Source organism: Perca flavescens, chromosome 16 (genome assembly GCF_004354835.1).
Source record: "Perca flavescens isolate YP-PL-M2 chromosome 16, PFLA_1.0, whole genome shotgun sequence".
NCBI classification, from domain to species: Eukaryota; Metazoa; Chordata; class Actinopteri; order Perciformes; family Percidae; genus Perca; species Perca flavescens.
The window spans coordinates 5,115,772-5,128,862 of NC_041346.1; the positions used below are offsets into that span (position 1 = coordinate 5,115,772).

The 13,091-nt window shown below is 41.6% G+C and overlaps 1 protein-coding gene across 3 annotated transcripts in view; it reads left to right on the forward strand.

Moving 5' to 3' along the window:
• The window catches only part of pomk (protein O-mannose kinase), a 19,935-nt gene extending 8,378 nt beyond the window's left edge, over positions 1-11,557 (forward strand). For 2 of the 3 annotated variants that reach the window (XM_028601813.1, XM_028601812.1), the window contains 2 exons: positions 4,091-4,372; positions 10,675-11,557. In XM_028601813.1, coding sequence (XP_028457614.1) covers positions 4,091-4,372; positions 10,675-11,445 — 1,053 coding nt within the window. In that variant the 3' untranslated portion in view covers positions 11,446-11,557. Of the gene's footprint in view, positions 1-3,902; positions 3,990-4,090; positions 4,373-10,674 lie in introns of all 3 variants that reach the window. The other variant, XM_028601814.1, reaches the window with a different exon arrangement.
• The last annotated feature ends 1,534 nt before the right edge of the window (positions 11,558-13,091 follow it).

Consider the following 13,091-nt stretch of genomic DNA (forward strand, 5'->3'; position numbering starts at 1 on the left):
CATATGACTGGCAAGATCACAAGCATTTAGGTACATGGAGTGGTAGGAAAAAAGCTAACACTAGCATAAAAGGTAAAGGTACTTTATTTGTCACATACACGTACGTGTAGCGAAATTCATTCTCTGAATTTAACCCATCCCTCAAGGGAGCAGTGGGCAGCCAATGACAGCGCCCAGGGATCAACTCCAGATTTGAGCCAGTGCCTAGATCCGAGATGCCTAGATGGAGAACCTAGTACATGTTTTTGATGGTGGGGGAAACCGGAGCACACGGAGGAAACCCACGCAAACATGGGGAGAACATGCAAACTCCACACAGAAAGGCCCCGGAACGACCTGGATTTCGAACACAGAACCTTCTTGCTGTGAGGCCCCAGTGCTAACCATTGGGCCACCATGCTACCTTTCATTGCAGCCAAACACGCAACACTTGGGAATTTTTTCAGTGATTTATTAAATTTTTCAACTATTCCCTGCACTATATCAATGGGAATCAGATGAATGTTGGTATCAAACATGGAGTCCATGAAACACGTGACCACCACATCTAAATATAGGGCACTAGCCTGGACTAGCGCCCTTTATATAGAGAGTGTGGCCAACTAGGGAATTGAATGTTCTGAGCATACCGTTATGCGATTGGTTCCGAGTTGGTCACGTGTTTCATGGACTCCATGTTTGATACCAACATTCATCTGATTCCCATTGATATAGTGTAGGGAATAGTGTAAAAATGTAATAAATTATTTAAAAAAATTACACCACTGAAAAAATGCCCAACTGTTGTGCAAAAGATTTCCCAAGTCCCCCGTGAAGCAAAAAGTATGGGAGCTGTTCATTATTGTGTGAGGTAAATGTCAATTTCTCTCTTCGATATAACAAATTACATAGGATAAATATAGTAATACCATCGTTAATGTGTACATTGCTGAAAAAAGTTCTAACACTGCTTTAGAAATGAATGAAGTTTGAAGTTAGCCTTATGCTAGCGTTAGCTTTTTCCTTAGCACTCCATGTACCTAAATGCTTGTGATCTTGCCACAGCCATAGCTATGGCTTTTGGTCTCGACCAAGTCCAGGTGTCTTTTATTATCTTCATAATAATATTGGAGGGAAAGTGAAACACAGCTTGGATGGGGATGGCTGTTCAGCTTTTCACAAGTTTAGACAGCTACACTAATGTTTTATAATGGTAGCTTGTGTTTCCTTTAGGATTTTTTTTTAGCAGGTGGGCAGGTCCGAACACACCACCTCCCAAACGGAACTGACACTTTGCTGCAACACAAATAAATATATTTATTCACCTCTACTCACACACAATGAGGCATATTTTCAGTTGTGATTGAACTGTATTTTTTGAGTTACTACATAGGCCAACTTTGATCTTGACATATAGGCTAAGCATTCTGTAGCAAATAACAATAAACCCACTATTAATTACATTCTCTTAATGCAGTGTAACTACTTCAGCATGTAAATAATGCCCCTAAAATACAAACGTTCTCCGACATGCACTCTAACAATGCAGCCCTATTTCTGTGGGGGGCAGAAATGTTGCCGTGGGGGGCCGCCACTGTCAAATCAACATAGAGGCTGGTTAGCACAACAGCGTTAGGTAGCTAAATATTACGACTGCCTTCAGAGTTTCATATATCTGCGTCCACGTTGTCAGCATAAGACCTGTGGCGTTAGTGCTCCTTTTGTACCATAATTTTATTGAATGACATATTAAGCTTCGTTCCTCTGAGTTGGGTGGGTTTTTGTAACGTTACACACAAAGCTAGCTATAGTTAGCCTGTATGCTAGCGGACATTAGAAAGGTAAACACTGCTAAGAGACTTATTAGGCAACGTGGTCACTCACTACATGGGCATTTTTTAGAGGCCCATTTACGATATGGAAGGTAAATATACACTGGAATATTTACGTAAGGGCTTTTTCCATATTGACAAACGTTGATAATAACATGTATATGCCTGTTTAAGGTGAAAATAAGCTGTGAAACTGCCTAGACTTTTATGCGTGAAAAATCATGATTTATCAAAAACCTACTTTGTCGAACTCCTCCTAGACCGTGCGACCGATCTGCACAAATCTTGGCAAGCAGCATCTCCAGACCGACCTGACAAAAAGTTATCAAAATAATTTTTATAGCATTAAAATTGCGCAAATTATGCTATAATTATATAATATAATAATATATACAATAATTGGTTTTAGCCCTTGGGCACATTTTTGACGGCCTCAATATATATGAAAACTCACAAAAATTGGCGCCAACATAAACACCTGAGAGCTTTGCGAGACTGTACAGCGATTTGGCCCATACCTGTAAGCGGGCTCCATAGCACCCCCTAATGCGTAGACGGCCTTAACTTGGACATAGTTGCTCCGATCTTCACCAGATTTAATACACACATTGCTGTAATCATTGCGGACATATTTCCCATTTACCTTTTATTAGCTCCGCCCAACCGGAAGGCGGCCATTTCATGTGTTTTACGTTCTTTCGAACTCGTCCTAGGCCGTGATTTCAATCTTCTTGAATCTCCGCAGGTAGTATCTGTTGACCCTCATGACGAAAAGTTATCCAAAGAATTTTGATAGTTGAAAAAATGCGCAAGTTGTATCAACTTCATGTCTAAACAGGAAGTTGCGTTATCTTGGCAAAAATGATTCAGCTTGCCCCGAAACTTGACAAGGTTGTTCCTCATGGCCGGTTTAGCATCTGTGTCAAATTTGGTGGCAATTGGCCATTAGATGGCGCTGTTTTGTGATTGCAGTTAAAAGAGATAGGTATGTTGGGAACTGTCCCTGCCTGCATGCAAATTTACGAATCCCATTATGGCCACACCAAGACCTCCCCTACGAAGCAGCTGGATTGGTTGGGTTTAGGCATTTGACGTTGAGCGGTTAAGGTTAGGATAGCCGATTGGTCAGTACAAATGAGGTTACGTTACCTTGCATAAGCATGGACGCCTGGCCAATAAATGCTATTGAAGGGCATGGCCATAGTGGGTTTTGTAATATCGCTGCCTGCACTGGGGCAACAGATTGATTCATAAGTCACATTTTATTTGTGTTTATGCATTGTTACTGATGTTATTTTGTTTTACATGCTCCAGAATGTTTCCACTACTTCTACCATCATCACTTTAGATTAAACAATTAGATTTGACCAGTGAATGTGGTCAGACTACGATTGATGTTGGTGATGTTATCCCCAAAGTACATGCAAAATACTTTAAAGTGAAAATCTGGTCTGGAAATGATACCTTACTAAAATGTAATATCAAATTAAATGTAATATGTTCTTGTTCTGATTTTTGCATTGGTCTTAATGTTCAAATATGGGGATAATGGTGCACATATTCAGACAAGTGCCAGAAATGGTTGTGTGAAGAATGGGGGGGAAAAAAAGAGAGCTATAGAGAGAAGTTCTCATCTCCACAAAGCTGACAAATCACAGTGTAAATTGCCGGTTTAAGAAAGTTACAGAAATTGGCCCATCCGAAAGCGTTTTGTGGGAGGTTTCCTAAACTATTTGACCATCTGACATGCAGTTCTTATGGGATTACACTTGTGCATTAACATAGACTAACCCACTTACCCTGGAGAACCCTTTTACATCACTGTTGCAAGTTGATATTGTAAATCACTGGTAGTGAGCAAAAACAAGATATTTTACACCAGTCACTGCATGCACAACCAAATGTACCAAATCATGAATTATTCTATGCTGAAAATCATTGGTATATTTACCAGCTGATTACCAGCAAATTGTTTAAAACCCCTGTTCTCCAGTATTAATTAATCACGTGATTTAATAAAACTTAACACCCTCTTAAAATCTTTTATTTGCTGACTTCCACTGGTTTAATTTGACGCGATGTGGACTCTAGGACTCTGTAACATTGTTGGGTGTGGTTGCAGCTACAACAGAGCACATTTCTGACCACAAACACCCCTGAAGTTCTGTGTGATCAGAGGTGAATGCACTGCTTTTCAGCCTGCCAAGTTATTCCTTAATGTTTTGAGTTGTAGCTAGTGTACCTATATTATCCTCTCCCACCTTTCTTGTCTATTTCAGATGCAGGGCACCATGGGCCGGAGGAGTAACCATTCAATCTCCCATGGTGTTCCAGTGGTTGCGGTGTGCCTTGCTGCTTTGCTCCTCAGCAATGCCTTGATCTACCTGTATCTGGACTCTTTGTATCAGACCGATGAGCAGCTGGTGTCCTCTCATGTAGGCTGTGTGCCTCAACACTTTAAAATGGCAACCATGAAAAACTGCAACCCCTGGCTCCAGTGTTCACAGATAAATGCTGAAGTACACAAGCTGAAGCTGATTGGCCAGGGAGCTGTTAAGGAGGTAGATGGTCCAGTGCAGCACCCAGACAGTAAACAATGCGCATACACAAGTTATTTTGTAGTTGATCTTCAAAGAAGGCAAATGCTAGGATTTAATAACTTAATAATTAAAGGTCCAATATGTAATATTTGTACTGTAATAAATCCAAAAATGACACCAATGCCTCATCAGATATTAAGGAAACATGTTAAACTGAAATACTATCTTTTCTGACAACAATGCTAATTTCAGTGTTTTTTCTTTTTGAAATTTACATTCCGTGACGGAATTTATGTTTATGTTTTGGTCTGTGTGTTGTTATCAACAGCCCAGTTTGACAGCCAGGCCGGGTTGCCAGATATACCTGTAAAAACATAAACCCAGCACGCTACAGCTGTAACGGTAGTACAGCCATGAAAGCAGCAAACAAACAAACAGGATCAATGGAGATAGATTCTACATGACATAAAAAAAGAAAACCGCATGTTTCTAACAGTTGCGTGACCAGAGATGTAACAACCCCCTGGTAAATATTGGAGATGTATTTGAAAGATGGAGACAGCTTGGGGCCCAAAAGGACGCAGAGTTGGCTTATTTTCTCCTGAACAGGTAAGCATTAGCTTCAGGCTAATTTATCACAGCTACTAGGGACGGGCATTTTTTGTCATTTCAACATTTGTGTACTCACATTGAATTATATAGCTAGAGTAACCGAGTTGGTTACTCGCAAAAACAATTGAGACATAGCCAGTAAAGTGATCCCAACTGGTCCTGGCTAACGCCGCCATGCTAACCCTGCTAACTGTTAACGTTACCGGGAGGACCAGGCAAGCAGCCCATGGCTGTTTACAGCGTGTAGCCTTTTCAGCGGCTGGAGCCGACAACGGTGAGTTATTTTAAACCACGAGAGGGGGGCTGTAAATCGGAAAGAGAGGACTGTGAGTTTGCAGTGTGTTTAGCGATTGTTGCCGTAATTCTAAGCCAATGAAGTGTGTTCCGTCGGCAAGGTAGTGGTATTTTTAGCGTTTCGTATTGTAATTCTAAGCCGAGGAAGTGTGCCTGACTGGCGTGTGGAGAGGACAGTGAGGATGTTGTGTTTTTAGCGGTTCATACTGTAATTTTAAGCCGAAAAAGTGTGACTGTCAGTTGGTTACAGAGCTCTGCGTGAGCACGGGCTTTTATGACTGTCAATATAGCCAGCATCTAACGTTAGCTACTCCGCTGTGCTGTGGAGTAATGTCTGGCTATGTGAGACTAGCATCTAACGTTAGCTACTCCTCTGTGCTGTGGAGTAATGTCTGGCTATGTGAGACTAGCATCTAACGTTAGCTACTTCGCTGTGCTGTGGAGTAATGTCTGGCTATGTGAGACTAGCATCTAACGTTAGCTACTCTGCTGTGCTGTGGAGTAACGTCTGGCTATGTGAGAAAAGCGTCTAGCAACATTGTTGTGAATGCTGCGGTCTCAGCCTGGCAACCCCCGTGAACTTCGAGTCTGGGCAGGAGGGGGCGGGGGAAACAACTCTCCAGTATTTTGAATTGGTAGTGCAACTATTTTAACCGCTAGCTGCCAGTATTACACACAATATTACATATTGCACCTTTAATTATTTAACTGAGCAAAGTAGCACCAAACTCCAGCAGTAGTAGTAGTAGTAGTAGTAGTAGTAGTAGTAGTAGTAGTAGTAGTAAATGAGCCAACCAAAACACCCAACTCTTTACAAAACTTAAAGGAACTCGAGTGAAACAATTACTGTCCACAGACTGTTCATTCCAAAAGCCCTGCTCCCGTACAGAGTTGTGCATACTTGGCATACATACAACTCCTACAGGTTTTTCAAAACCGGATAAAACATTAAAGGTGCAATATTTAGTACTGACCGCTATCGTTTAAAATAGTTACTACAGTCCAAATTCAAAATACTGGAGAGAGTTGTCTCCCCCGGCCCCTCCTCCCCAGACTTGAAGTTCACGGGGTTGCCAGGTTGAGATTGCATTATCCAACAATGTTACGCTAGTCTCACATAGCCAGACATTACTCTACATTGCAGCGGAGTAGCTAATGTCAGATGTTGGCTTGTTGAGTCATGAAAGCCCATGCTCACGCAGAGCTCTCTACCCAACTGACAGACACACTTCACTGCTTAAAATTATGGTAGGAACCGCTAAAAGCACCACTTGCTCGCCGTCCTCTCCACCTGACTGATAGCCACACTTTCTCATATTAGAGTTACTGCAACAATCGCTTAACACACTGCAAACTCACGGTCCTCTCTACCCGACTGACCGACACATTTTTCTCCTTTAGTGTCGCAATTGTTTTTGCGAGTAACCAACTCGAGTACTCTATATATTTCAAAGTGAGTGTGTACATACTGAGTTTTTTTTAGGTTGGGTAAAATCTATTTGTTTGTTTGCTGTTTCCATGGCTGTATTAAAGCTGTAGCGCGCTGGGTTTGCGTTTTTACTGGTATATCTGGCAAACCAGCCCGACTGTCAAAATGGGCAGTTGATACCAACACACAGGCCAAAACACAAACAGACATTCCATCACTGAACGGAAATTTCAAAGGAGAAAATACTGGCATTAGCATTGTTGTCAGAAAAGCTAGTATTTCAATTTAGCATGTTTGTTTAATATTTTATGACATATTGTGGTCGGTTTTAGATTTAATACAGTAAATATATGACATACTGCACCTTTAACCAGCCATTGGGCCTTATACAGGAACCACTTGTACAAACAGATTCTAAGTGCTTTGTACCAGTGACTTAAGAGAACTTGTCATATTCACCAATTTTTTCTTAGGTATAGATGAAAGAATGTCATACATTTGCTGTATGTAGGGAAGTCGACAAGAATAAATAAAAGTTAACGTAGTGATTTAGTTCACCTTATCAGCGTGATGTGCATTAAGGCTGCCAATTTACTGTGGGGTTCAACAATTTTTTTTCGAGAGCGTTCAAATTTTGGCATGGCAACTTATAAAATGTAGTAGTTAGTTTAGAAGTTTGTAAAATTCTCACACTCCAAAATAGAGGTCGACCGATATGGGTTTTCTCTGGCCGATGCCGATCTTTAGAAATCAACGTCAGCCGATGGCCGATAAATGCTGCCGATTTTTTTTGGCCGATATGTGCTTGTTTTTAAACCTCTATTTGAAAGATAAAATGTAACACTAATATACAAAGAATTTCTCAACAAAACATTTATTGAACACTTCACCAATCTACACTTGTATACTTTAATTAAAAATGTATAATTTAAAAACACTGTATATTGTATAAATAATATATGAAAAATATATTAAATAAACGAAACAGGTAAGAAGAAAATAAACTTAAAAAATAATAAAGTTTAGTGCACTTAGCAGCATTTATTAAATTCTGAGAATACAAATCTGCACATCTTCACAGAAAGTGACATGTTATTATTAATCTCAACACTATTTCCTCCTAACTCCTGTTGAGTCAAATCAGACTAGGGTTATCTAAAGTCAATTCTTGTTCACCTTGTTTGTTAGATCATTGTTCATTTGTTGAAGTGTTGTATCTGTGTTTTGGGGATCCTACTGTTACATGTCCTGTTGCACTCATTAGGATCAAAACTCTGAGTTGTAATTTAAAACTCGTCCAGCCAATTTAATAAAATTAAGGGTTTAATTCATGCTAGAGTCCATAGATGCTGTTAATGGATACAGGCACGGAGAACTGAAGGCTCTGTTGCAATGATTAGCTCCGTTAGCGGTTAGCTCCGTTTGTGTTTAGCTCTGTTATAGGAGTGGATGAGACTGCCACGCACAGGGGTAACAACCAGGCTTTGATAAATGACATTCAGGGAGCTTCCACAGCGGTGTGGCCGCGGTGTTTTGTACGGTTTTATTAGTACAGTTAATCCCAAGGCAAGAACACCAGCAATATGCTAGCTACTACTAACGGTAGCGTCGGAGCCTGAAGTGACTGTGCGAGACACACAGCGCAAGAATTCACGAGGGGAGGGGCTGGAGGCAGGTGGTCTGAGTGCACTGTAAAAAATGTCGCCTATTCATGTTTTTAACACTAGGCTGCCCGCAGATGCGGGCAGCCTAGTGTACGGGCATATACTGGGATATTGGCCGATGCTGCCAAAAATCGGCCGACCGATTAATCGGTCAACCTCTACTCCAAAAGCTGACCCATGGTCTTTATGCAGGTCACTGTTTAGAGGAACATCCTCCATTACATTTGACCGTATAAAGGCTGGGGTATGCTTAAAACTAGTGTGTCATTCAACCACGTCTAAAGGCAAAAGTGTTAAAGCATTCGTGGTTCCAAATGACCACTTTTGAATGTGGAGCTAAAAGCCTTCTATCGTAGAGAATCGTTCAAATGTGAATAAAGGTGCACACTTTCAGACAGTCTTCTCTCAAAGGCATTCAAGGTGTTAAACTTAGTTGTTTCATGTGGAAAGTGTCAGAAATGGAGAGAGGTACAAAACAACCTATTTTCTCACCTCCACATACAGTACCTGATTGATTGAAGTGGGCATGATTGTTGAATTAATTTGTGCACCTTGTTTTAAGCAGAATGATACCTTAACATCACCTCTTTTTTTTGTCTTAATGACTACTTAAAAGAACTTTTTACACACTACATTCATACATTGGTGGCCAAGGCTGCCATACAAGGTGCAACCTGTATGGAAGTATATCTGTTTCATCGGATTTTGAAATTAAAAAGCCATTGAATTTCTAGCACTAAATTTTTATGCATTGAAATTGTGTATCTGAATTTTACTCTTGCTCAAATTCAACAAGCCAAATTCAGCTGCAAAATGTAATGTTTAAAATTCAGTGTTAACATCTGGGAACCCAAGGAAAAGCAATTAATTCTAGAATCTAGGTTGGGAGTTTGTCATAGTAGCAGCAGCTAACAACTGGAAACTTTTTACAATTTTCGTCTGCTATTTCACCACTAAATTTGTGAAGACTTTTTTTATGCGAGAAATCAATTGTGCAAAGTTCGAATATGGGCATTTTTACAAAATGTATGTGACAGCCAGCTGGCGAGAGCTGGTGAGAGCCGTGATCGCTCGCTTGCTGGCTGGCCAGTAATGCTCACAGACCCCGCTGTCAGCTTGAAGTCTCTCAATAGACTCATGGACAAGTTTATTTCCTCAATCGTTGGTTTAAATAACAAAACACAATTCTCCATTCTAAGATAAACAGCAACCTGTGGTTATCTCCCTTTCGGAGTTAAAAAGCTCCACAAGCAATTGTGGGCGTATCATTTACGAGCTCACTGGGCAGCCAGAGAAGGAGTCAGAGGAGTAGGAGAGCAGCGTCTCAAAGGGTAGAGAGAGAGGTCACTCTTTAACATAGCCTATGTGTAAATAATAAATAATGGCATATGTTATTTAGACTCAAGGGGAGACCAAAGCTTAAAATTGTCATTAATTGGCTTAAAACAGTGACAATAAATGTATTGCACCAGATATAGGCTACCACAATGATAATTCCCATCGGTTATCTCTGGGCATGTAGGCTATACATCTAGGCTATATAATAAAATATATTTCTACATAACACTAATGTACACCTGTAGGACAGACCAGTGCTCAGAGAGGCTTCCAGTTCTCCAGCGGGGTCTGTGAGCATCACTGGCCGGCCAGCGTGCAAGCGATCCCGGGCGCCACCAGTTGGCTGTGACGTCAGACTGGAGCTTCTCAAGTCCGACAACATCGGAGCAAATGTGCAATTGGCCATCAGTTTTTAGTAAAACTGCCCATATTCAAACTCTACACCGTTGATTTCTCGCATTAAAAAAAAGTCTCAAAAGTGAATTTCGTGACAAAATAGCAATAGTTGTTGGCTGCAGCTACTATGGCAAACTACCGATCTAGATTCTAGAATTGATTGCTTTTCCTTGGGTTACAGGATGTAAACACTGAATTTGGTATATTGAATTTTTATAGTAAAATTTGGAGGCAAAAAATTCAGATACATAATTTCAATGCATAAATACTCAGTGCTAGAAATACAATGGCTTTTTAATATAAAAATCTGATGAATCAGATTTACTTCCATAAACCTGCTCATCAGATAAACAGTCACGCACATTCACACATCGACTGTTGGAGAAATTCAGAGTTCACTGTCTTGCCCAAGGACACTTTAACATGTAGATTGCAGGGGCCAGGGATCAAACCATGATCTTTCGATTGGTAGACAACTGCTCAGTTTAGGATAAAATACAAAAATGTTCATCAGGCCCTTTTGTCATTGTAGTGGTCAGTATTGCCTGTGTGCAGCTTGACTTACTCAGCACCCACTTTTCTTTCCCCAGGTCTATCTGGCAGAGTGGAGGGGTCAGGAGGTGGCTCTGTCCAAACTATCCTCTCTGGATTATCTGGAGGATTTTCTCCACGGATTGTCCATGTTACAGGCCCTGCAGGGCCCACAGGTGGTACAGTTATTGGGGTTTTGCCTTGAAGACCACACCCTGGTCACGGAGCACCACCCACTTGGACCACTGCTTAACTTGGATGGTGTTCTTGCACAAGAGCAGTACCAGCAACACAACAAGTGGCAGACCCGGCTGAGGCTTGCTACAGATTATGTCTTCATCCTCCATTATCTCCATAACAGCCCAGCTGGACGGCGGGTTATGTGTGATTCCAACAGCCTGGAGAAAACTCTCTCCCAGTTTCTGCTGACAAGTGACTTTCATCTGGTAGTGAACGATCTTGATGCGCTACCTGAGGCAGACCCATCCAGAGGCTTGTTGGTTAAATGTGGTCACCGGGAGCTCACTGGGGACTTTGTTGCCCCAGAGCAGCTTTGGCCATTCAGAAACGAAGGGAAGCTATTTTCAGACGATCTCATGCCTGAGTATGATGAAAAGACAGACATCTGGAAGATCCCAGACGTGGCATGGTTCCTGATGGGAAAAGTACCTGGAGGGGATGTAGTCCACTTTCATCTTTTTCAGATCCACAAGGAGTGTAAGATGGAAGACCCCAAGCTCCGCCCTTCAGCATTGGATGTTTTGAAGGTGTACAAATCAGTCTATAGCAGCATGGTGCAAGACCATGCTGGCTTTAGAGATATGCTGTAGAATATGTGTCCACATGTCTGACTCCCAAAAGACCATGAATGTACAATAAAAATTCAAGCTACAGTTTTACAATGTTGTGCAGTATAATAAATGCTACTGGGTATGGAACCAACTGAAGATTTGTTCGTTTATTTTTCACAGTTCAGGATTACTTGGCTACATTTACTTATTTCTTGTCCAACACATTTTAAAAGTAAAAATGACGAATGCAGGATTAATGCTCTGCTGGTATCTTGCTAATTCAGACCAGTGACTAATGGTCTTTTCACACCTAATAGTCTGGACAAAGGATGTTTTTGTTACATCGATTTTATACATTTGATGGGGTTAGTTTTGGTTTCACATTGCAGTTATGCAAGTGCACTAAAGAACTTTACATGACATTACTACGTTATCACATACGTGAGCGTCTCCCAATGATTGTAATTGATTGGTTTGGTTTGTAGACGGGCTTCCCCCGTCCTCTTGGATCATCTCTCTGGTGTCAGAGTTTTTTCCAACGGACTTCTGCTCCCCATGCTACCACGGTTCTTTTGTTGTGTTGTTAAGAAGCAAGACACAGGAACGTTACTTGGGTTTTGAGGAGCTGCAGCATTTATTCAGACAAACTGAAACCTACAGTGTACATGTACTACCACTTAACAAGTAAACTGCTAATTTATTCTCTGCTCTGATCGCATCCACCGTCACTCTCTGTTTTAACCACACACTATGTACACACTAAGCACCGAGTTACGCTTCTCTTGTAACACGTCGTCGAACCAAGGTTCGGTTGTGGTCCAGAGGAGTTTCACACCTGACACGACAGCAATTCACCACAACACAACAGCATTGGTGAGATTGAAATGGAAAGCGAAGGTACATATTGGACACTGATCCTTGTCCTGATTGGTTGTGTGGCACATACAACACTTTAGAACATTTAATGTTAGCATCTGACCATATGGGCTGTAGAAGCTGCAGTTCATAAGCATCTTTATTTCCCATTCACATCCTTATTAGAGACATAAGAACAGAACTGTACTGTAAAATGTAGTAAATATAAAACTTATTTCCCACTGTTAGATCTTATTAGAAAGTAATTTATACACATTCACACTGTACCTTCCAATCTAATTGGAAGGTAATTTGTACACCTTACAACAAAAATGACAAATTGATGCACATATATCATATTTCAATCAGGAGAGACTGTATTGTCCATCCCATCCATCCATCTTCGTCCGCTTATCCGGTGTCGGGTCGCGGGGGGAGCAGCTCCAGCAGGGGACCCCAAACTTCCCTTTCCCGAGCAACAACAACCAGCTCCGACTGGAGGATCCCGAGGCGTTCCCAGGCCAGGTTGGAGATATAATCCCTCCCTTCCCCGAGGCCTCCTCCCAGCTGGACGTGCCTGGAACACCTCCTTAGGGAGGTGCCCAGGGGGCATCCTTACCAGATGCCCGAACCACCTCAACTGGCTCCTTTCGACGCGAAGGAGCAGCGGCTCTACTCCGAGCTCCTCACGGATGACTGAGCTTCTCACCCTATCTCTAAGAGAGACGCCAGCCACCCTCCTGAGGAAACCCATTTTGGCCGCTTGTACCCTGGATCTCGTTCTTTTGGTCATGACCCAGCCTTCATGACCATAGGTGAGGGTAGGAATG